Source organism: Meleagris gallopavo, chromosome 11, assembly GCF_905368555.1.
Source record: "Meleagris gallopavo chromosome 11, MGAL_WU_HG_1.1, whole genome shotgun sequence".
Classification (NCBI taxonomy): domain Eukaryota; kingdom Metazoa; phylum Chordata; class Aves; order Galliformes; family Phasianidae; genus Meleagris; species Meleagris gallopavo.
In genome coordinates this window covers 4,777,678-4,803,446 of record NC_139414.1, presented here as the reverse complement: position 1 = coordinate 4,803,446, position 25,769 = coordinate 4,777,678, and the positions used below count along the sequence as shown (strand labels likewise).

Below are 25,769 nucleotides of genomic sequence, written 5' to 3'. Positions count from 1 at the left end.
CTCCGAACGTTTCGGCCCAGCGCCGCACCGCGCCGTAGCGACCGGGCCGGGCCGTCCTTCGGCCGCACCGACAGCCCCGCCCCGGGCAGAGCACGGCGCCCTCGGCGATCGGACCTCCGCCCCGGCAGGGGGCGCCCGCGTGCGGCGGCGGGCGGAAGCGTCGCCTCGTTCCGCCGCCGCCGGCCGCTCGCCGCGCTCCGCCGCCGGGCGAGGACGGGCGCGAGGGACGGGCAGCTGCGGCGCCGCAGCAACGCGGGGCGGGGGCCGGGCCGCGCCTCAGCCTGCAGCCGCCGGAGCCGGGCGGTCGTGCCGCGCCAGGGGCGGGCCCCGCCGGACGCGACGCCGAGGAGGCGCCGGGCCGAGGCCCAGGTACCGGGCGGGAGGCGGCGGGCGGCGCGCGCGCGAGGGGCCGGGCCGGGCCGGGCCGTCCGGTCCGAGCCTTCGGGCCCGGTGGCGCTGCGCGGCGGGGCGGGGCCGCGCCTTCAGGGCCGCGGGGGCCGCCGGGGGAGCAGCCCGGCCCGGCCGTGCCCGCCGCGCTCCGGCCCCGAGTCGCTCGGCGGCGGTGCGCGGTGAGGCGGCGGCGGGCGGGTCCGGGCGCTCGGAACTTTCCCCGGGCGGCTCGTCGCGGTGCGGGCCGGGCACGGCGCTTCCTGGGGGCGGCGGCGAGCTGCGTGCCTAGGCGCCGGGCCGCTGCGGGCCGAGGCGGCGGGGGGCTCCGCGCCGGGCTGTGCCTGTCGGGAGTGCGGGCTCGGAGCTCCCCTTTATCGCTTCCTTGGCCGTGTTTACGGGCCCGGGCGCGCGGCGGGCACGGTGCGGCCCTCGGAGCGTCCGGGTCTGAGGCCTCTTCCTACAATTGTTCCCGGTCGCTTTGGGCCCCGCGCAGAAGTAGCGGTGCGAGGGCGCTGCTCAGAGCCCGTTTTTTGTGAGCTGCCGCCCCTGAAAGCCGGCACGCTGCGATCCGTGCGTGCCACGGGAGGAAAAAGTTGTTTCGTTTGTTCTTTTTTCCTGCAGTCCCTCAGTGATGTGCTGCTCGCATTAAAACTAGGAGATATTCAGGGTTTGTTTTTTTTCTTTCCTTTTCTAAAACTAAAATTTAATTATTGTATAAGTCACCGTGAAGGTGCACATGATCTATTTAAGACCTATATGCTGCCTTGTGGGAATGGTGTGATTTCATTTGTTTGGTGAGTCAAAAGAGTCAACAGCATGACCTGGCCCATGCAGTTTCAGTGGGGCAGGTAACAGCGCTTGGGGAAGCAGTTTAAGTGTCGACCATAGGTGAAATCTGATTAGCATCAAAACATTGGCGAGTTTTTTTTGTGTGTGTGGTTTGCAACCTACCTATCAGAAGCTCTAACACAAGGCCGGTGTTTTCTTTCCAGCAGTGCAGCTCATCTCCAGGAAGCATCTCTTCCTTTTCAGTGCTAGCGCGCATGAAATCATACGGTGTCAGAGGAAGTGTCACATCCTGAGCTCGCACCTTAGCATCTCGACTTGGAAACGATAGATTTTTACCACTTAAAACGCTGTGTGTCTGTAGTTAATACCCGCTCACTAGTACCTGTTGATGTGGCATGAGCCTTTAACTGGAGAGGAAAAAGAGGCCAGGAAATACTGTGAGATCCAGAGTGAGCACGGCACCTGCTTTGGTGTCAGAAGTCCTGAGCAGTGACAACCCAGCTGAGCTGTAAGGACGGCACGATGCCCCCGGCACCGTGTCTCACTGGGATCCTGTCTGTCACTTACTCACTGTTGTAAGAGCATTATATTTTACAATTAGCTTCGTGGCTGTCTTGTGACATGGGAAGCTATTGAGTCAGCCAGGCAGCGCTCGCTGGGCTGAATTCTGCTTGAATGCTTATCTTGCTGGCAGTGTGGTACAGGTGGTGTTAGGGGTTTTCTTTGTCAGGCTGAGAAAGCGCCTTAAGACGAGAGGAGATTGTGTCTGGAGTTTGTATGTATGCAGTAACATCCTGCTGAATGTTTCTAGGGGCTGATAGCGTTGATCTTTCGAGTTAATTGCATTCTCTTAGATTGACTCGGGGTTCTGAAACCTCCCTGCCTTCCGTGGGCTTTAAAACCAGCTTACAGATAGAGAAGTGTTGAAAAGCAGCGCTGCAATGTAGAACTGATGCTTCTTTAGAGGGTCTGTATTTATACAAATAAAGGAGACTAAGCAGAAGTGCCAACTAAGTAACACTTTGTGACAATATGTCTTTGAGAGATAATTGTGTTCTTTGGGTATTATCAAGTGCAGACAAATGTAAATTCCCGGGGGGGTGTGACAGTATTAAGAGAACTCCACCTCTTGGAATTCTTTGATTGCTTTTCAGAAACATTTATGCAGGAGGGAATGGATATCTATTTTGCATTCTATCGTGGAAGCTAATGAGTTTGTTTCTTAGTAATTAACTGATAGTAGTCAAGAGAGGCTTTACTCTTGTGCTGTACATGCTACGCTTTTCAGCTTTTTTAAAGGCATTTTTGTGAATGCTGAAATTACTGACCAATGTCCTCACTTCTGAATCCGTTCTGGACTATTTGAGTCGTTCCAGAACTGTTGATAAATAGTTTGCAGCCTTAATATCTGTGGAAAATATTTCTGCAGGCTTTGATAGTCTCTGCCGTGCGCTCAGAGGCTCGAGGCAGGGGCAGGAAAGCGTTGGCATGACCTTCTGAATTCCCTCCTGGCCCTGCTTTTCTGTAATTCTGACACCTTCTGATACGGTTAATTACAAGAGCAGCTATTAAAATATGATTACCACTGTCTAATTGGAGACATCTTGCAGCTTTCTTTCAAAAATAAGGTTTGAGTCATCTGCTTCTTCAAAATTAATAGTGCAACAGTAGCCACCTCCCCCCACCCGAGCGTGAGCACACAGGTCAAATTAGAAGATGATGCTGTCCTCAATTATTTTAGCAGACTTGATGGAGGCTTTTATATGCATGCTTCACTGGTACCTACAGCTTAAGCTGGTGTCATATGAGTTTGGTCTTTCTTTAGCCCGAGCAGATTTTCATGCTTTTGCTGTTTTATTTTGCAGCAAAATGGCTCCTGTGTTTGTCCCTATATAAGGACTCCTCATGAAGAGTTGAGGATTGACCCAAACTGGAAACAGCCAAAATGCTGTGTGTGCACAGTAAGAGCTGTGCTCCTTCCTCAGCAGCCTTCACGTGCTGTCTTTCTCAGGCAGCATTAATTTAGAAATAGAAAGTGCATTTCTTAGCTTTAAATAAACAGCAGCAATTTGGTTTTTAAGTCTCTTGTTTGGAGAATTTTAGCTGATATTTCTTAGAGTCAGAAGAGACGCTTTAAAAATTCCTCTCTGTGGATTTCAAATACACTGGAATGAAGCAAACTGTAAGGCCGCCCAGGGGGCACAGAATTGTAGGGGATATCACAGAATGTTGTAGCAAGCCTTCTGTTCCTTAGGATTCTGCTCCTGATGAAATCCCCAGCTTGCTTCTGAAGGTCCGTTTGCTTTGTCATTCCTCCTTTCCCTTGAAACACTTGGAGAATTCCTCACTGAGAAGCGAAATGTGTCTAAAGTGAAATATGTCTGAAGGCAGTTCAGAAATGGTGAAGCTATAATTAGTGTAGGACTGTGTGTTTCACTAAGTTCAGAAACATCCTTCAGTGAAGTTATTGACCAGTTACTGCTTTGATTTCGAAAAGCTCAGGTATAATCCAACTTCTCACCTTAAAAATGGCTGCGTTGCTGCCAAATTCCCATGGGCTGCTTTAGCTGAGGACCTTTGGCACGTGTTCATTCTCAGGTACCTGACTTTTCAGCGTCCTGCTCAGGAAGTTGCTAAAATAATCTGCAGGCCTTGACTTCCCAGTAGCACTGTGCGTGGTGCCGCCCTGATGCCTGAGCACTGCAGGCAGCTTGTGCTGCTGTTGTACGACTGGGGCAAAAGGTATTTCTCTCATTATGCTTTGCTTCCATTGCTGCTTGTAAAACATGCATGTCACTGCTTCAGGAGATCATAGTTCTTGTAGTATATGTCAAGAAATTTATTTTGGTTGATGTGTTTTGTGTTGGAATTACCATATAACAATATGACATAATCTATCAGCAAAGGAAAAGCAAAAGAAAAGCTTGTTTGCAGAGAAATATGATTTTAGGAAGGAAAGCCTGTCAGCTTTTATTCAGTATAAGCTTTTGGGGTGCTGCCATGCAGTGAAGGTAATGTAAGTAAGCACTGGAAAGTGTCTCCCACACAATTTGTGAATGCATCACTCTTCTAACCTGTAACACCTGCTGCTCGAGTCCTCAGTTTCTGCTCAGCAGAGGTTGGCAGCAAGGGAGGAACTTTGCAGGGGGATTTAAAGAGAGGGCTTGTCGTGGAGGGCTGGGACCCTTCCTTTGGAGGGCTTTGTTCAGTATCTTGTTAGAAGGGTGTTGAGGAAGTTAAGTTCATCTCTCAAAAGTTGACTGAGAAAATCAGAACTTCAGTTTGCTTCGCTTCTGGTACAGTACCAAAAGTTTGATTCATTGATTTTCAGTTTTTTCAGCAGGACCTTTCATTCAAGTTGTGCACAGGAGCACACTTAGAGAATGGTGCTTGAGTGTGTGATGTTGTGTGCCATATTGTCTGCTAGAGCTCCAGAGTATTTTCACAGCTTCTTTCCCCATGGCTTCCACTCACGGTGGGTTACCTGGTAACCTGGTGTATCTGATAGGTGCTGTAAGGTGGGTGTGCAGCTGGTGACTTTCTGCTCTGTGTTGATGGGACAAGGGAGAATGGCTTTAGGCTGAAGGAGGGGAGATGCAGATTAAATGTCAGGGGGATTTTTTCACAGAGAGGGTGGTGAGGAGCTGGCACAGACTGTCCAGAGAAGCCACGGATGTTCTGCCCCTGGAGGTGCTCCAGGCCAGCTTGGGTGAGGCCCTGGGCAGCTGGAACTGGAGACCCAGCCCACAACAGGGGTGGGAACTGGATGGTCTTTGAGGTCCCCTCCAACACAGCCGTTCTAGGATTACCAGATTTCCCCTGTGGCCAGGTGAGATGGGCTTTCTCTGTGGATATCATGGTGAATAGTCAACAGCGAAGGAAGCTTCTTGAAAATACTCAGTTTTCTAAACAAGTGTTGTTCTGCACGCGGTTGTATAGGTTTGTAATCTCTAAGAAAAGCAGTATATTGACTCATCAGTATTGACTAATATGTTTCCGTTTTACATCTCTAATTGACATTGAGCAATGTTTAAGCTCTGCTCACGCAGTAGCAGGGTGGAGCTGGAATAAACAGCGTTCTGCTGGGAGCTGCCTCCATTCACAGGGCACTGGCACGGCTTTGCCATCCTGCTCTGCAACACACACCCCACGTGTCACAGCAAGGGATCAGCATCCTTGGATCCAAGAAAGCCTCTTTATTGCAGAGATGGGGAATATTTCCAAAAGAGTCACAAGAACTATGTAGCCACAGTGCAGGGTCGTACTGTTGGGATGGTGACAAACCTATGAGTGTATTGAAGTTTTGAATTCTGTGAAAGACTTTTTGTCTGTTTTCTTCTTTCTTGTCACTTAGAAAAACATTGCTGATGTGTTTATTCCTTCATGCTTGTGTGTATTTGCTTTTATCTAGCCTAAAGGAAAAGGAATTCTCTTTACTTTCCTTCTTGCTGGGAACCTCAGTGTACGTGTGTGTGCACATATGGATGAACAAAAAACATAGTGGCCATGTAAGCATGGATTTATGATGCATCTCCAACAAAACATCATATTTTCCCTTTGGCACTGCCTGCACAAGGCTGCTTGCTTGCTGTAGGAACTGCACTGCATTGCTGCATTTGAGTCGTTAGATTAAATGTGAAGATGAGTTGTGCCCTCACTGGTGTTTTCAGGCATCCTTGGTGTATTTTCCAAGGCTGAGAACTTAACTGTGGCAAATCTGGGAAGAAATTTAAAATCTGTATTTCAGAATGAGCTCTTTAATGAATGAGGAGAAGGGCTGTTGGCCATGAACTTTGAATTTCTCAATGTGTTACTTTTCACAGTCGGAAATCCTTACAAGCACTAGCAAGTCTTAGTGCAGCAGAAGTTACTGCAACTTGTCCCTAACTGGGAACGTTGTGGAATCGTACTTCCAGGATTTATGTCAAAACAGAAGATCTGGCTTTCCGTAAGGTCTGTAGATTAGCTAACCAAGTTAAACAATCAAAGCTGTTGAATAATTTGAGAGTTTACCAAGGCAGTGAATTCTGATAGCTGCATCATTTTTATTTCTTGAGGCTCTTGTTGTAGAACCTGGTTTCCTTGGCTAAACTTCTGGAGATGATAACCTCTGTCAGGTTTCTCTTGGTAGTTTTCTGCAGTAACTGCATTAGAGGAAAGCTGGAAGCTTTTATTTAAAAAATTGTGAAACTGCTATTCCTTTCTCCAGCCCAGCTCTTGGAGGCAGATCAGATAACTGAACTCTGTCCCTCAGTGATGATTCAGGTGTGTTAGGTGGGTTGGCATTTCGCTGTGTTAGCTGGGCTGGTATTAGTTGCTTCCTGATTTCCTACCTGCTATCTCTGGTAGCTGTCAGACACTTTTGATTTGCAAACCTCTAAATGCTTTGCAGGTGAGATACTGACTCTTGGATAGAAAATACCAGCTGTTTCTAGGGTTGGTCTTAGTTGCCTCTGGTGCCTTGTGAGTAATCAGAATGACTTGGTTAAGTTGCCATGAAAAGAGCCTGGGCAGATCTTTGGGAGCAATCTAGATCTTCCCCCCTTCTTGATTCCTATGCTGCATAGCATTTCCTAGCATGGATTGAGTGGTTAAGGTGAAACTTCCTCCTCTCTGCCACAAATACATGCTACAGTAGGAAAACACAACGGCTTAAAGTTCTGATTCTCAATGCTAACAGTTCTCTAGCGCAAACACGCATCGTCTTTGGCCTTTAAGTATGTCTTCCTGTGCTCTACCCCAAAGGAACACACCTGTCTTGGTGTTCCAGGCAGCTTTAGATGCAGCATCATTTCGGAATTTCTTACGTGGAGTTTCTGTATCACTGTGGTGGGTTCTGTTCTTGGAAGGAGGCTGTGAATTAGAGGTTGCTGTTTTGCTTGTTTGTTTACTCTTCCTAAGTTCTTCTCTTGTAAATGCAGTGACATCTTGCAAGCAAGGAGGTGTGCATCTCAGTGCCACAGATATGTTCTGGCCTATACTGTGTCTTGGTGTTTTTTTGCTGTTTCAAGTGAAAGCTAATCCTTGATCTTGAGTATTCAGTGAAAAGAGCCTGGCTAGCCTCAGATTTTGCTGATCTTAGCAATGTTTTCCCTCTCTGTCACACCGTCCTTGATACGTTGTGCTCAGGAAAAAGCAGATTTTCATCTGAGAATAAGCTGGGCAGAAGTTCCTTTTGAAGAAAATTAGTTTCACATCCAGTTTGGGCAGCGTGGACACTGGGTTTGAGGTGGTGAAGGAGAGAGCACCAGGACACTGCTAGCACAGATACAGTGGCCAGTAGGTTTGTTCATTGTTTTTTTTTTCACTCATGCAAGTTGTATCTTCACTGCTAGGGTTTAACAAGGCAGCTGTATCAGTAAGCTCTTTGTATTGTCATCAGAACTGCATCTTAAGTGCCAGAGCCTGGAGCAGAAATAGAGGTTTGGCAGAAAGCAAGTTCATCAAATGAGTGGCGACCTTATGGATCAGTTCAGAGATTGTACGTCAACTCCTTGTGCTTGTTAAGAGGTGATGGAAGGAAAAAAATAACCAAACAATTTTTCCCTTTACTGAATGGGGATGTGATGAGCTAGAAGGGAAGAACTCACAAACGTGGTGGGGTCATGCTTGTGAGCTTGTTTATTGATCACCCCTCGCACCGCTGTGACTCAGTGTGCGGCTCCCATCGGTTACTGGCCAGGAACTGCCTTGCAGAGGAGATGTAATCATTGCGTAGGGTGCCAAGTTCTCTCCGTTTGATGTAGCAGGAATCAACTTGGATTCATGAGAGCTGATCTCAGAATAAGGTACATGTTAGTCTTTGTGTCGTGCCGATAGGATCTCAGAGGAATTGCAGATGGCAGAATGGTGGAGCTGCTTGCGGTGCGTGTGGTTGTGGGTCTCTGCCCTCCTGTCAGGAGAATGCACAGAAGAGCCCACAGCCATTAAGCTATCCTTGACCACATGTCATCTCAGCTGGTTTTGAAGTGACTGTTGGAACTGAGGTGAATTGTACAGTATCCTAACAAAAAAAGCCTTTAATTGTGAGCTCCCAAATCTCTTCTTTCAGAAGGGAAGCCTTGACAGAGCACGTCAAAGCAGAGACAGGTAGTTCCTTATGCTCCAGAGTGGTCAGTAGGAATCGTTTAGGTAAGGTGGACACTCCCTGATCTGTCTTCTTACTTCTTAAGTCAGTGGCTTTAGGATGTTCCTGTGCTATGTCTGAATTGTTGGTCAGTAGCCCATTAACGTAATGTTTTAACATGTCATTCTTCAAGTGATCTTTTTCCTGTCCAAGTTATGTTTATTACAGATGCTGTCATTCTTCAGATAAATTACATGGAGAGCTACGATGGGTTTTCTGAAGTGGAACTGGGCTGAGCGTGACAAGTTTCATGCAGGCCACAAAACTTGGTCTCCAAAGGAACTAAGGGAACTGTAGGCAAGATATTGTTCATTTTCTTAATGTTATTTTACAAAGTAATACTAAAACAGAGTTCTTGCTAATGAAAATTGCATCATTCTTGTAGTTTGACCATTCTCAGCTTCTCTTAAAAAGAAACCATCTCCCGAAAGTGGAAATGCATTTACATCTCTGTCTTGTATTGATGCTTACCATTGTCAGCCTCCTTCCTCAAGTAATTAACTCATGCTATAAATGATCTGTTTTCCTTGTGCCCACTGCACCACCAACTTTCTATCTTAAAAACAGAGCCCTGATGCTGCAGTGTTAGTGGGGTTTCCTGTACTTGCGCAGTTCCTGAGTTAAAACTTCATGCAGTTGTATGTAGTTACTGAAACATCACATGTAGACCATAATGCAGTGTGTGAAGGCAGAGATTAAACTGCAGTGAACTTTTTGCCACTTTCTTCCCTTTCAAAATTAACCCCTAACTGCATATAAAAAAAAAAAAAAAAACAACACCCAAAACAAAGGAGACTTTTGCTTTTGCATTTTTGCTTCCAAGGGTGAGTAGAATGGCATGTACATAATTGTAGCCTTTTTTTTTATCATGGAAGAAATATTCTGGGTTTCGTGATGATGTGATGAAGGCATCTGGGCCATCAGGGGACTGACTACAATGCCAGGTTATGAGAAATGTATTTGACTTTCCACCTGGCCAGAAGTGGGCATGCTATCTTACTGCATTTATTGAAGTAAGTTCTTGCTTTTTATGTAGTGTGTTTGAGATACCATTTACTTTTTGTGTGTATGTCCGTGTGTGTATATGTATCTATATTAAGCTTACCAAGGAATGGGTGAGGCATCTGCATGCTTCTCTGTATACCATATTGCTGTATAGCACTAAGGTTTGTGGGGAAATGAATGGGTGGGGTAACTCCAAACTGCACACCAGGGAAAGAAGCTGAGTCATAAGATTTCCTTACATATGGAGAAAGAACTAGGATTTCAGATACTGAGCATTAGTACTAACAAGCTTTTGTGCTTGTGCTGGATCTCTGAAGCCCCTTAAGTACAGCAAGCTTCCTTTAAAACAATTCTTACTCAGTTTCTGCAAAAGCTTTGTGGCAGCGTGTTAAACTGCAATGAATAAAATGATGCACAGGCACCAAAGCAGAGCGCAGTCTGGGGAGGCTGCAGTGGGTGAGCAGGGGCTAATGAAAGTGGCTGCCCTGTCTCCCCAGCAGGATGCAGATGTCTGCTGGAGAAGCAGGCTCTCAAGGAGGAATAAGGATCAGTAAAGTAATTGAATGGCAAGAGAGAAGTCTGCTTAATGAAGGGAATCAGCTGGCATTCGGTGCTAAAGAAACAAGCAGGGCTGTGAACTGCTGGGGACTTAATTAGAAGGAAATTTTCACAAAGGAAGAAGCTGTCTCGTATTATGTGTCTCATTCTTACATAGACATTTATTTTCTGATTCTCCATCTTTTCTGAATCTATTGAACTGGTCTATTCTGTTCTCTCGATTGTTCGTCCTATTACAGCAGAGAATGGTCAGGATTTTCATTTTTCTCTGAAAGGAGTTATAATTCTGAGATTTTTTTTTTTGTGTTTTCATCTTTAAATGGGTGAGACCACGAATAATGCTGTAATGCAGAATTGTGAAACTGCTTCAGAATCAGCCTAAAGCTTCTGTGTGCTGCAGAGTTAATAGAACAAGTTAATGGTGGATTTTAAGGAAGATGCTGGTTTTTAATGACAAGCAGGAGTCATCAGCATGAGATGAACATGCCTGTCTCGTACAAAGACAATGTATGTATAAATTCTCTTCCTCACAAGATGTTAGAGCAGTCCAGACTGTTCTAATGCTGGAGCTGTTGAGCAGATCCTGGTGGGAGTCAGTGGTGCTTCAGGTACACGGTGTGCTGGAGGTGTGACTTCATGCATGTGAGTTGGCCAGCGTAGTCCTTGAGTCCGTGCTTTAAAATTGTGTTGGAAGTACTGAAAAGATGTGCAGAAGTGCATAGAGAACAGCAGAAATGCCTTAGACTTGTAGTGTGCTCCTACAGCAGTTGGAAGTGCCACTCATTGCTATTTACCACTGTAGCCATTTTGTTAATGGTGTAGTTCTGCAGGCAGGGCCATGGTTATACCAAATAGTTCACTCTGGAGCTCCCAAGTAGTTGGAGGCGTGGGTTGTGCTCTATCAGTCCCATTTCCTGCATGATAGGGAGGTTTTGCCTGTGTTTTATGTTAGCAGATTATGCTTCTGAGATGTGCTTGAGTGAGAGATGTTCATGCTCCAGTTTGGTTAGCTCACCAAAAAGAGAAGTGAGAAATGGTTCAGGTGCAGTGCCTGGGCTCTAAAAAGCTGTTTGATCTTGTGGAAAATGCTTCTCCAGAACCAGGGTATGGAAAGACACAGCAAGCAACAGAAAATGAAAAACATGGAAGATGTTTTAATGATGAATGTGAGTACCCAATTTAAATGACAACCTGAAGGAATGATGCATACTGCCTTTGGCCAGCTGCTCGTGTGCAGGTAGGGGTGGTGCAGCAGTTTGAGGGGGTGCAGCCATTTGGGGCTGTGCAGTGCCCAGAGGCTGGCAGTGCTGGGCTGCTGAGTGGCACTTGGTACTGCCTGCCTGTGCACAACCTGCAGGAAGAATGCTTGGGGCATTGCTACAGCTGCCTGCCAAAATAAGGGTGACATTCTGTCATCCTATGTGGGAAGGCTGCACTGCTAATACTACACCACTTCTGTCTTTGAAGTTCTGGAGTATTTTTTTCCTGAAGAGTATGGCAGCTGGCATAAAAACTGATTCCTGGATCAAAGCAGTGGCTGTCAGGCTCCCTCTGATCACCAGGAATGTCTGAGTGGAGCAGTGCTTTTAAAAATGCATCATTTCTCTCTATTTCTGTTCTTGTTATTCCAACCAGCCTTCAGAGTGGTGATTTCTAAGTGACCTGACCTTGACTAATAGGGCAAGACAAAGCTGATCTATGGTGGTGGTGTTCTTCATACTGGCTTTCTGAGGTCCTTAATGCAGGAGATACATGAGAAAACAACAAGTTCTTGGGATAATTCAGTTATATAGGGACACATATACTCCTGCTCCATCAAACTGGTAGTACAAGCATACTTTTCTTCAGTAAGAGACAGCAAGTTTTGTCAGTAGTAGGTTGGTGAATTGTTGATCACAGGGTGGACCTCACTGTTCTGATTGTGGGCATTTTGTCTTTGTAAATGCATTAACTTATGTATTTGTATTTATTGAAGACCATCCCTGTGTGCTGTTAGCCCTGCTGTATGAACAGGGGAAGGCATGGGATGGGAGTGAAGCCTCCCCTGGTTACATGGGCTCCTTTGCCTTGGGAACCCAAGTGGTTGGCCCTGTTGAAGCTCTGTTAGATCTTGAGTGGTTTTCTCCTTACTCTGACTACGTACCACCTGGATGCTGGATGTGCATTTTCAGCGGGCCTGAGTTTGTTAACACGCAGCCACAAGGGGCCTGAAGGGGTTTTTTGCTCCTCCCTCCTCATTAATAAAAGCAGTCACCGAAACTCTCCTCATGTGAACAGAGCAGCAGGCTCTAGCTGAACATTTAATGTACCACAGACTATTTTAAGGGAAGCAAGAGTAATACCATGTAATACTGTGAGGCCTAAAATAGAGCATGAAATTAAGGTTAGTGTGCCTGACTGTTTCACAACATGGGCAATGAGATTTTTCTGTACAACACTCAGATAGCATTGGCTGAAAGACCAAGAGGGCAGCATGTATGTTAGAAGGCATTAAGCATGGCATGGCCACTCTGCAGAGGTGTTGGTGCGGCCTCCCCTGCAGCGTGCTGTGCAGTTCTGGGCTCCATGACCTAACAAGGAGCTTAATTGGAAACAGGAGTGCATGCTTCTTACAGCATGCTTCATTTAAAGCAAAACCAAAGCTTCCCACTGCTGAGTAACCATGGCTTGTACTGTAACACTTGTACTATTGCATGGGCAGCATGGTTTCTTACCCTTCACATAAGAGAAAGATCCCAACTGAAAGAGAAAAGTCCCTGGGCTATTGCATCTATTTTTTGCGAATTAGAATGTATTTGAACATTCTATTTGAAGAGAGATATTTTACTTATCATGCTCCTGTATTTGCTCCTGTAGCAACTTCCTGGAGCAGGGTTGTCCACGCAGAGAAACAAACGTTTTTAAGCATTATCTGCTGAGTTACAAAGATTAATAATAAATGTTTTATATGGAGCATATAAGATTGGATTTAATTTGTGTGGTCACTAACCACATACAAAGCAAACTGCAGGTGGATCCTGCTGCATGGTGGAGCTGGGATTCCTGTGCAGGTGAAGCAGGGGTGCTGCTGTCCCGTGGTGCCCAGAAGCCCAACTGTGCTGGTGCAGCTGAGCACGTGGCCTTGGCTCTGTTGGCTGCATGCTGTGCTGCTGTTGGACGGCCCCACTGGCTTTGTGGAGTGCTGTAAGGCTTCTGCCTGTGGCTGCAACACCAGTACTTTGAGGACACTCTTTGTGTTGGCTTTGCCGTGCTTGAATATTGGTGAAATGAAAGGCGTGCCTAAGGAGTCCAGGGATTTGTAAGATCCTGCCCAGAGTTCCTTCCAACAAACAGCTGAAGGCAGGGAGCTCTCTGGGAAGGTGAGGGAAAGCAAAGGAGCCTGACAGAGCACCAAGCCATCCATGGACTTGCTGCAGCTTCTGGGATCCCTTTGTAAAGCTACAATTAAGATTTTGTAATGAGTTCACAAGAAATCCAGGTGCTGGGGATGTGAAACAATTACCATTTGACACGATGTGAGGTCTGTTCTTCAGTTATTCACAGAAAATGTCATTTGATGTTGCTTCCTTTTTTTTCACTCTGCAGATGTGGGTGGTGGCAGCTCTTTCCGATCTCACACAGATGTTGGCATTGTCTATTGTTGCAGGGTGTTGGTGTGGCTTTGCTAGGCTGAGGAGGGAACAGTTGGTGTGTGTTCTCAGAGCCGCATTAAGCACAGCTCTGCGAGACAAGGGGCTGCCCAGCTTTTCTTGGCAGGATGGGCACAGGTCTGTCAGTACAGTTTTGCTCCAGGGTTGGTTGGATCTTCAGTCTTGAGGCCTCAAAGGATGTTCCTGACAGTGCATTCCCTCTGGTAATACAAGTGAAATAGAAATAATCTTTATTCCGATATCTAGAACAAATGAAACACCTTGAAGCAAAATGCCACCTTTGGCATTTGTGTGTGGATTGCCTTCTTCCTTCCTTTGCTTTCTAAATTGCTTATGAGAATTTCATTCAGAAATGTACCTGATTTGGGAACAACACTTAGTATAAATGCATGCTGTTATTAATTGATTATCTTCTAATAGATCTGCTAGTAGATGAAGTTGTTTATGACTTGTGCCTACGACTTATGCAGACGCTGGCACGTTTCATAAGTCAGTGCTGGCTATTTTTAATTTGAAGAAGCAGTTGAGCAGTCTGTGGAAGGAAGTCCCGTTTTGCAAGCCTGGACACTGAGCAGATCATAACAACAGATATTTGCTGCTGTTCTTTGTATGTTACGTCTTTTAGATCAGAAGTAATGTAGTTGTGACCAAGAAATAAATGTGGACAGATGTTTTCTGTGTTCTGTTTATTCTCTATGTGTATTGCTGTGGTACTCTAATTTTGTTTCCCTTATTTTTATTCTCTCAGAGAAATGCTTGAATTCCTATGACTTTTTTTTTCCCCTGTTCTTCCATTCACATGTGATAAAGTTGAGGCATAACATCCTCTTGCTTAAGGAGTGATGTGTGGTTGGTTTATATCTCCTAGGGAGTCTGTCCGGTGTCTGTAGTTTTGTTTTTACAACCTCTTGTTACTGCAGAGAGAGCAGGAGGTATCTGTGATCTGGAAAAGATTGGTAGTTGGTGGATGGATCTTGCAGCTACCTTCATGCTGTAGTTTTACCTTTCATCTGCAAGTATTCCCATTTAAAAAACGACCTGACTTAGTCCTTTTGTCAGCGTGCTAGGCCGGTGGCAGGTGTGAAATGGTGAAGGCAACATCTGTGCAGCTGCTTTCCTGATGCATGTTTTTATGGACACTTTCTTGGCAGAGGGTTGGGTTACTTCTGTCCTTCATCTTTTAGCTGCTGTCCTTGGAGCAGCCCAAATTGTTTGCGTTAAAATCGGCATAACTCAAAAATAGTGTAAAATCAATATTTTTAATTCTTGCATAACATGATTGGATCAGATCAGCTTTAATAAAGTTCACAGCAGATGAGCCAATGTTTGAATCAAGGATCAAAGTACTTGGTGTTAGATAAGAAACTTTAAAGTTATGATTGGCTCATTATTAACCTCGCTGGCGTTGTCTGAGTGCAGAACTTACTCATTTCAGGCTAATATCCCTTCTTTGTAATGACAGTTATCTGTGCTCTGTCAGCTCTCACTGGCTTTTGTGTCCAGCCCAAGCAGAGCTGGCAGCATTTCGAATGCAGGATTTCCTGCTCTTCACTATCTAGATTAGAGTTCTAGAAGTGTATTCATTTGTAAGACATTTTTATTGTCGTTAAAGTGGAGATAAAAGCTTTTGTACACTCATTTATACTAATAATATTTGTCTATTTTGTACACAGAAGTGAATATATATATATATGTAAATATACAGAGGAACAAATGTACTTGGTTGCAGAAGCCAAGTATTACAGTGAAGGAGAATTGCTACCATTAAGTTTGAAAAAAGTGGATTTGATGTTTAGTTGTAGTAATTCCATGTGCCTTGTTTAAGCCCTTGCTAGTGATGACAAAGTTGTCTTCCCTTGAAATGAGTCAGGGAGAGACAGTATTTCAGAATGAAATTGCAGCAATATTGGCATGAGAAAGTCAGAGCATAGCAAGTGTTAGGACCTACGTGAGAGCTGCTGCCTGCAGGCTCACCTGCACTGAGCTCTTAGCTTCTGTACGAAGTACGCCTTGCTGTCAGCTTTGCTTGTTTGTGGAATGAGTATGGATAAAAGTGTGTACCTGGACAGTCATTGCAGTGCAGCTGAGGCACAATGCCTTGTGTCAAAAATCTAATATAAAAATATTTTGCTTGATGGAATTGATTACAATAACTTACATGTATTAGTCTCTCCTATATGGGGCTTCTTTACCATGTGTGGCTTTGGATATAATTAATGTACTCTTCAATTTCTTCCTGTAACATGAAGTAATTATTTTAATGTGAATTGTTAGTTTCTGTATTTTGTGCTAAGGGAAAAGGCACAGTTAGCATATAGATTTGTGATGGTAAGCTCTAGATGAACTGTCAAGGGTGGTTATTCCATATGTGAATGCCTTTGCTGAATTCTCTTCATGTATGTTGTTACAGTGGCCTCGTGCTTCTATTTATGACTTGGTTTTTTTCCCTTCCTTTTCCAGGTGAAGCAGGGGCTGTAGAAGGAAGACCTGGTGGCTCGCAATCATGCCGTTCCCCTTTGGCAAATCCCACAAGTCTCCTGCAGACATAGTGAAGAACCTGAAGGAAAGTATGGCAGTTCTAGAAAAGCAGGATATATCTGACAAGAAGGCAGAAAAGGTATGATTGGGATTTTCAAGTTGCTAAACACTAATTAAATGGAAGAAAACAGAAAGGAAATTTACAGCTCTTCGCCCTGAACCAGTTAGGATTTTTTTAATACTCTGATAAAGGACAGGCTATGATGTTCCTTTGAAATGGTGTATTTCGTGTTGCTTGGCTTTGCATTTTTATACCACTGGCAGCTGTTGTGATACTTAAAATATTTGTTTTGGAGTTGTAGGACGTTGCAGGTGTTAACAAGCAGTTCACAGTCATACAGTGTTCCCATGCTCGTGCCCACTGTAGTAGCTTTACTGCTGTGCTTCTGTGCTTGGCTGTGTGAGTGGTCACAGAGCAAAGTGGCTCTGTTAGCGAAACCAAGCAGCTCTGAGTCCCTGTGACTATCAGTGGAGTGTATATACTTGTATCTTCTCTTTCTCTTTCCTGTGAGCTTTTTCTTCAGCCCCCAAGAAGATGGCAAGGCGTAAATTTCTTATGCTACTGCAGTGTCCTTTAAATAGGGTGGTTTGCTACTTCAGGATCTGTACCTGTTTTTCAGGATCTCTACCTTGCAACAGTCGTTTACTTGTCAACTGGTAATCTTGATAGCTTCATTAAAAACTACCTGCAGATTCAGCCTGCATGCGGCTGCTTCCTACCTACCGACTTGTCTAAGAGGGGTTATTTACAGTTCAGATAAAGTTTTTCCTTCAAGCTCAGTACCAGGGCATAGATGCCAACACTTCTTCAAAACAAAAGAAAAAAAATCCCTCAAACTGAAGCACAAAACAAAATGACCCCCCTCCTCATGTCTGCCAGCTTTTGAAGCAGGTTATGCTATGCCCCTTGAATCCTCTCCCAGAGGTAACTGTTTTGTTAATGCCATTCTTGGCATCCTTACAGAGTCAAGCACAGGAGTTAGTCACAAACCTTTCCAGTATTTCTAAGCACAGTTCGGCCAGCCTCTCCACATTGTTTCATCCAGATTTGGCACTACTGCTGAAAGCGTAAGAGAAGCTGGATCTTAACTGTGTAGCAGTCTTTATCCTGTTACTCTGTAGGATCAGCATCTTATGCCCCAGTGCCAGGATGTGATGTGTTCCAGATTTCTTGCAGTGTACCATAGTGGTTTTTCCTAGATGCTTTTCTGTCTTGCGAGGACATTGTGGTCCTGTGCGAATGCATGCTCTTGTCTTGTGCTGTTCTTTATCCTAGCTCATGACAGAGCATTAGCACAAAAACTGGGAGGGTTTTCATTGGCTGCTGCTTTTCTTCTTTCTCTATTAAAGACATCTGCCATGAGAGGAGGGGTAGGTGCGTTCTGAGGAGTGTGAGAATGAGATTTGGCACTGCCTCCTTCATGTCAACCTCACTGTTAATTCCTGGAGATGTAGCTTGATGTTGAAGTCTGTACTCTTTAGTGTCATCTTTTTGTGTAGATGTCTAATAGGAAACAGGCCAGCTTCATTCCTTTGTGCGTAGCTGTGCACTGTTTCACATGCCTTGTTCTTGATGCTTTAACTACGGATTATTACATACAACTGGCTTCTTGCTGATCTTTAATCCCATACCTCCATCTTCTTTAAAGACCTCATTTATGAGCCATCTTTGACAAGAAATAATGTACTAAGCCTGTGTGGCTTCATCCTGCATTGTAAGAGGCTGTACATTTTGCACGAAGGAGGAAAGACAAGACAAGTTCACCAGGTTAGACGTGAAAAGGGTTAAATACTGACAATCACAAGACTGAGGTGGGTGGTGCTGGCCTCTGTTATCCTCATTACTCACAAGAGATCAGCTGGTGAATCTGAATTTTCACAACGCCCGTTCCTGTGTGTCCTTACGTGGGTTCTTCAGGAAATAATTGTTTTGTTGGCAAGCCAGGACCTCTGTGAAGGCGACTCTGGCTGTAGCAGGTTATCTCGGTTTCTTAGATAGTTTGCTGGTTTGACAGAGAAAGCTTTTCATTATATTACAAGCCAGTCATATCTTCAGAGGTCTAACTGATTGAACATTTTGATTTCATGCCCACTTTCTATCCAGTCTGTTAGTGCTTTTGTAGCCAGTCAGATAACAGCGGTGAGCTTTCAGGGCTGAGTATCATGCTGCATATGCAGTGTTGGTTTCTTTCTATAGTGAGAACACCCCTTTGGGTGTTACTTCTGTGCCTGTGTTACTTGTCCTACACTACCTTGTATCTTAAATGAAGTATACACAGTTGCATGTCTTTGTTACTCTTGAACATGCAGAATTTAAATTGTATATATAAATTAGACTATGAATACTTCAGCATTCGTTGAAGCGAACTGAACTTTTCAAAATTAATCATTTTAAGTATTTCTTCTACAAAATTAAGTTCATTGTATTGTTTTATACATTATTAGCTTCCAAAGACAAACCAGTGTTTTTCTACTGCTTTTAATATGCAGTTCAGGGTAGTTCTACAATGCAGTAGCAACTCAGTGCCATTCTGTTTTGCAGAGGATGTGCTCTGACAGTTTCCAAGCATGCTTGGAAACACAGATTTGTAAAAAAGAATTGTATTAATAACTTTCCCTAAAAATTAAAGCTGTAATTAATCACCATTTTGAATACCTTGGATTATTTGAAGAAAAAGATGTGAAAAACAGTAATGGTCATGATGCATCTTAGGTAATTATGAAAGTTTTACCCTGTAATACTGCAAAATGTGCTGTATAAATAGAAATCTGAAGCTTGAGAAGTGAATTCTAGCTGCATGTTAATCTATATGTTTTTGAACTGTGTGTGTACTGGAGAAAAATTGACCAGGTAATTCTCCAGGTCATTTTGAAACGTTGTGTAGGTTTGCAGTACACACTTGGAAAATGAGATTTGAAGTGTGCGCAGAAGCCAAACTGTACCTCAGTGCTGTCAGTGCCTCCCCTACTATGGCTGAGTGACTGCTGGCTGCAGTTTGTTACTTAGGACAGAGGGAATAGATGGCCATCTTTTATTCTATTTGAAGGTAACTTCAGAAAGTTGCAAAGACAGGTTCTTTATATCTGAAAAATGTTTAACAGAAATGCTGTTAGATTTTCTTCTCTTGCTTTCTTTGTCTTCAGAAAGGAAAAATCTTTCCATGTAAGTGGGACCTACTCATGAGCTATTACATTAGTTAGTATTTTATTTTCATCTCTTCTTCCTCTTTGGCTTACGTTAGCATTTATTTTTGTGCTGCCATTTCATTTAATTTGTGGCACACATTTACTGTCTTGAAGGTAAACATTTACTCACGTAATAGACTTGTTCTTCCCTACTCTCTGACTTTGTGTTAACCTGCTCACGACAGCTTCAGTTTTGGCTTTCTGGTAGTAGTTTCAGCCACATTGTTAACTCATGCAGGTTGACTGTTACAAAAAGAGGGAAAAAACCCAACAACACAGATTTTTGGCTGAAATTATAATTAAGAAAGTTACGGTCTCTCTAATTTAACCAGCTCAATTCACTGGACAGAATACTACAGTATGCTTCTTTATATGATTCCTCTGTCAGATTGTAATATATGTCATGGTGCTAGAGATGTAGATTGAGATTTTATTCAGTGAGCTAACACTGAAATTTACAAAGCAGTGAAATTTTACATTTGTTAAGCACATTTCTGCCATTAATTCATGGTTGAGAGAAAACAAAAGGTTAAGTACTCTTCCTTGCCAATTACTGTGGGCTTTGATCAACAACTCAAAGGATCCAGTAAGGGGCAAAGATTATTGGTATTCTTTTTTTTTTTTTTTTTTTTTTTTAATTGTTGGAAGTAGGGAGTGAAAAGACAGCCTTCTCTTCCAATGGAACCGGGCTTTTTGTGGCAGATGTCTGCTGACAACTGGTGTAAGCATTTTTTGCCTTTAACCTAGTGGCATTGATATACATCATCATGCATTTTACAGAACTGTATGCTGTGTTTTTGTAAGAGTTTCAAAATCCAATCCATTTAAATGGAGTTATTAAAATAGTATTTGCTGCTTTTGATAATTTTGTAGGCTAGAAAAAATGATCTCTAAACAGAGGCTCAAACTTATGAGGTAGTTTACAGTTCTTTGTGAACATTTTCATTAGTAATGCAGTTTTTGTAATCACATTCTCAATGTGTGCAGAACAGCCATAGGCTTAGAGCCTGCTGAGCAGCACTGGTTTGTAAGTAAGGTGAGTATTTTGTCATAAAACTCAAGTGTTGCTGCTGTACAAATCTAAATGAGGCATTGGCTAATTCAGAAATATCCTGGAGAATGGAATAAACCAAAGTGGTTTGTAGCTGTGAAGATGTGCAGCAAATCTGGGAGTGACAGTCATACATGTGACTGCATGGAGTCTTCTTTTTAAGCAGTACCTTCCTATCACTGACAAAAGGATAAAAACACAAGAGTTTTTGTTTCCTTTCCTTCCATTTTTAGTTCTGTAGTCTGACTTATCATCAGATATTGTTCATTGTCTTTGTCTGACACCACTGAATTTTAAATGGATGTCACAGCATTTTTGTTTTAGGCTCTGCCCCATGGTTGCTCCTCCTCAGTATTGATGATCTGTATAGTAAACATATACATTCTGTATATATAACATACACCCTGTTTATGTTACATTGGAATGTATATGATTAATTCCGCTTTTTTGAACTTGGGTTGGTTTTTGGGTTTTTTGTTTGTTTTTAATGAATTTCGTTGTGCATTTTGATTTTCCAGATGTTTTTTCCTGCCAAATGAAGGCAATTATTTTGGTATCTGTATATTAGGAAGCGATGCTAGGCAGCCTATACAAGCAATACTAGGTAGCCTTTTCTTGTCTGTCTTGAATTTCTAAATTAGTTTTTCACTTAACTCTTGACTTGATATTTACTGTAGCATTACATTTTTAGGTGTAACTAACTAAATTCCATTCTGCATCTGAAATACTTTTAGCTACAGGCATGTCCTCAGGGTTGCCATTGTCTGCTTAAAACAGCTCCTTGAACCTCAGCATTTCTTCTCCCCTCTTTTTAAACTGGTGTGCAGAGACAAACTACAGTAGAATTCTTTATTGTTTCTTTTCTTGGTAGCAGTGCTTCAAGGGTATCCCTGTGTAGCTCTGTGTTTGACAAACATTCATCTTCTTTTCCTAGCAAAGATTCATTTCTTCTGAATTATAAAGAAATAGAGCAGTTGTGTGGCATAATATGGCAAGCTGGCTTTCTCAGTCTGCTTCTGTAGGGGGTGCCATGAGTCAAAGCAGTCAAAATGAACACTTGCTTCTTGCTGTCTTACTAACAGCGTGCAGAAAATTCTGTGCAATTGAAATAAAGGAGAAGAGAACTGGAAATTAGCGAGAAAATGGAGGAAAATGTGGAGTGGAAAGTTGTGGAGGAGCAAAAAATGATCTAGAGTCTCCTTAAAGGTCACAGGATCCTTACTTACATACCTAGCAAAGCTGGAATGGCTTCGGCTTTAATAGAACATGGGTCATGCTTATGCTTCTCTACATATAACCCAGAGATGAGAAATCTTCTTCTGTGTCCCTGACGACACAGGCAATATCCAGAAAGTTCTCATTCTTTCCCTTTATTAATTTTCCATGTGCTACCAAACGAATGCTTTGGAGTCTATGCATACTTGTTGTCAGATTCATCTAATTACTAAAAATGAGTGCACCCATTGACCATTCATACCTTTTAAGCACGTGAAGAACTAATGTAACATGACCAAACCTATTATATATGATAATCATTTTTCAGTCTTTTATCCCCAAGCTATGCTATACAAACATATATATTTAAAATAGTTCTCCCCTCCAAGATAACTGCGTTTTTAAGGTTCAGAAGTGGATGTTTAGAAGTATTTTTGTAGATTTTTGTTTACTAAGAGATCTTTGCTTCCACTGCTAAGCGTTGCTCCAGTCCAGCAGAGCCACAGGCACTCCTTGCACTGGCTTCCCAATGTGGGCAGTCATTCTTGATGTCTTCTGGACTTCAAATGGGAAGCTTCTGATGCTTTCGTTTGCCCCCGTATTGAAGTTTTCTTTGGAAGACCCGCTCTTTGTGGGTCCTGCTGCCAGTTCGTTCTTGTGTACTGAGGGAACCTGAAGATTGAGTAAGATTCTCTTCTGGGTTTTTCTTTGGAAAGGAAAGAATTCATGCATAGTGACTGTGGTGTGAAGCTGGTATTTGCCAGGAGATCTACTATGTGCAAAATCTGCAGAAGGAGGGCAAGTGTCTCCCTGGGCAGCTTGCTAGACAAGCACATATCTCTGTCGTGTCCAGTCTGATCCTCTGTTTTACAGAATAGAAATGTTGTCCAATTCCTTTCATAGTGTCACTATTCTTTAGGAGATTTTTGAATGGGAAGCTTAGAGGCACTAAAAAAAAGAAGAGATTTTACTTTTGATAACTTGTTAATTAAATAGCTTGTCTTGTCTCTGCCTCTTTTTTTTTTTAATAGCACATAACAACCTTTCATGCAGAAAGATTATCTATTGTTTTCTTAACAGGTTGTCTTTTCGTGATTTATGGAAGTGTGCAGTTGATAAGAATAACAGTATGCAGCTACAAAGACAAATGGTGTTCTCTGTGCTCTAACTTATTTCTTTTTCCCCCCATTTTCTTCAGGCCACTGAGGAGGTCTCAAAAAACCTTGTTGCCATGAAAGAAATCTTGTATGGCACAAATGAAAAAGAACCACAGACAGAAGCTGTGGCACAGCTTGCTCAGGAGCTGTACAACAGTGGTCTCCTTAGTACCCTTGTAGCTGACTTGCAGCTAATTGATTTTGAGGTAAGAAAATTGATATTTCATGTATTGTATATTTTAAAATGAACGCATCTGAATTCCTGTCACTGCAATTGATTTTAAATATCTGTCAATCTACAACTTTTGTTTTCTGGCCAGGACAAAGCCAGGAGAAAGGGAACTAAATATTCCAAACTATCTAGGAAACTAAGCAAATACTGAATACAAAATCAGTCAATTTAGGCACGTAATCTGCCCAAAATGGAAGTAGATAAACCACTGATCCTGATGCTATGATTCTGTTAAATTATGGCATAATCCTTAATTATTGTACTAATACCACACTGAACACAAGCTACAGCACTTCATTCTGTGTCTATATTCTCATCTTGTTAAATTAAATTACTTTGAAAAGAAAATGACCATAATGTTTTTGAAGAATTTTAAGTATTTGAGGTAAAGCTGTTTGTTTTACCAAGTCTTCAGTTCTTCTCTCTTTAGAAATGATGCAACCTCTTTCTTTCTTCTTACTGTTTTTTGTTTATATGTTAAGAAACCACAGTATTTTATTGATTACTTCAAAATAGCAACACTTATAGTCAAATATGTCTCTATACAAACCTCTGTCTGACACTTGTGATCACATCACAGAATCACAGAATTGTAGGGGTTGGAAGGGACCTCAAGGGATCATCAAGTCCAACCTCCCTGCCAAAGCAGGTTCCCTACACCAGATCACACAAGTAGGTGTGCAGGCAGGTCTGGAATATCTCCAGAGAAGGAGACTCCACAACCCCGCTGGGCAGCCTATTCCAGTGCTCCGTCACCCTCACCGTAAAGAAGTTCTTATGCACATTCGTGCGAAACTTCCTCTGTTCCAGTTTCTGGCCGTTACCCCTTGTCCTGTCTCCACACACTGCTGAAAAGAGTCTGGCCTCACCACTCTGCCCCCCACATCTTAGATATTCATAGACCAGGATCAGGTCCCCTCTCAGTCGTCTTTTCTCAAGGCTAAACAGACCCAGTTCACTTAGCCTTTCTTCATAGGGGAGATGCTCCAGGCCCTTCACCATCTTTGTGGCCCCCTGCTGGACTCTTCCCAAGAGATCCCTTTTTTTTTTTGTACTGGGGAGCCCAGAACTGGACACAATACTCCAGATGAGTCCTTACCAGGGCAGAGTAGAGGGGGAGGATCACCTCCCTCGACCTGCTGGCCACGCTCTTTTTAATGCACCCCAGAATGCCATTGGCCTTTTTGGCCACGAGGGCACACTGCTGGCTCATGGCCAACCTGTCGTCCACCAGGACACCCAGATCCCTCTCCGCAGAGCTCCTCTCCAGTAGCTCATCCCCCAACCTGTACCAATGCATGCAATTATTTCTCCCCAGGTGCAAGACTCTACACTTACTTTTGTAAACCTCATCTGGTTTCTTACTGCCCAGCTCTCCAGCCTGTCCAGGTCTCGCTGAATGGCAGCACAGCCTTCACGCGTGTCAGCCAATCCTCCCAACTTCATATCATCAGCAAACTTGCTGAGGATGGCCACTATCCCCTCATCAAGGTCATTGATGAAGATGTTGAACAAGACCAGACTCAGCACCAACTCCTGAGAAACACCACTAGTTACAGGTCTTCAAAAAACATCACATAGGATAATTCAGTTCCCAACTCCATAGAGAGAAATCATACTATCTAGTTGTAAGGAATTGCAGTAGGGTTGGATTTTTCTGTTTTCCCTGAGGTCCCACAAGAACTGTGTGGCTCTCCAGGAAAGGAGCCAAAGCGCATGTATTGCACTCCACAGCCTTGACCATAGAGGCCATACCACTTAAGACTCCTTAAAGACACTATTGTTCATAACCAAGTTGTTCATGATGCAAGCAGAACAGTTTCAAGTCCGTTTCAAGTCCTATTGTAGTTTGGCATTCCCCAAATAATAACTTTCTTCCCTGTTCTTTTCCTCTTGCCCCTCCACCCCACCCATAACTCCTCTGATTTGTGTTTAATTGTAATATGGTTGTTTTTTTTCCTCTACCCACGCAAATGTTTACAGCAAACATAAAACATTCAGGCTGTTAAGTAAGCAAGGAGACCTGGGAAAGTTGAGATACAGTGTTGAAATATGACAGCCTTTAATTGCCAAAGAAAGGAAATCATGAAACGTCATCTGGATTCTGCTGACCTCTAGATTCTTATCAGCTTCATGTTTACTCAGCTCAGTTTTTAGAGAAGGAAACATTCATTATCTGCTCGTGATGAAGAATGATAACAATTTGTACAAGCTCGCTCTCATTAAAGAGAGCTATTCATTTTATTCTAAGGGGACTTTAGAAGATTGCAAGTAGTTTCCTGCTTTAGACTTTCTGCTACTTTGTTACACAAGGATATTATCTTTACCCCTTGAGAAACAGGTCATTCACCTTGCTTTCTAGGCTGGGCCTTGTCTGCTTTTCAAGGATGGGATCTGGCAGACTGTCCAGCTATTGTTTTTCTTAGATTTAATGTCAACACACCTGTGCCCCAGACCTGCACTAGCTTCTCATCTATGACAAAGTCATCAGATGCTGGCATTCATATCGCAGAACTCTATGATGTGGAATTTTCTGTATTTGAAATGATTTTTCTATTATAGAAAGAGAGAGAGAAACTATTTCCTGCTGTTCCTCAAACTTGAAGGTTTGGTACTTCCTTTGCCTCTCTAAAGCTTGACATTATTCAAAGATGAAGGAAATACCATCTCTTTTTGGTCAAAACTCTGTTCTTCTTCTCTGTAAGATGTCTTTGGTGGTTGTTGAGCTAATAGAGAAGGAACCATTTACTCAGACTCTTGAACTATCTCAAATGTACTTCAGTGTGAACAGAATGGTTAAAAAAACAAAAAAACACTAGCAAAAACTTAATGTTTTTTAATCTTGTAATTAGACACTATGACTGTTGGAATC

General features: G+C 43.2%; 1 protein-coding gene across 2 annotated transcripts in view; it reads left to right on the top strand.

The window, feature by feature from the left end:
* Positions 1 to 229: 229 nt before the first annotated feature.
* CAB39 (calcium binding protein 39) overlaps positions 230 to 25,769 on the top strand; it is a 36,092-nt gene continuing 10,552 nt past the window's right edge. The window contains exons 1-3 of one of the 2 annotated variants that reach the window (XM_085232740.1): positions 230 to 369; positions 15,979 to 16,135; positions 22,707 to 22,871. In XM_085232740.1, coding sequence (XP_085088866.1) covers positions 16,022 to 16,135; positions 22,707 to 22,871 — 279 coding nt within the window. In that variant the 5' untranslated portion in view covers positions 230 to 369; positions 15,979 to 16,021. Of the gene's footprint in view, positions 370 to 844; positions 1,058 to 15,978; positions 16,136 to 22,706; positions 22,872 to 25,769 lie in introns of those variants that run through there. The other variant, XM_085232741.1, reaches the window with a different exon arrangement.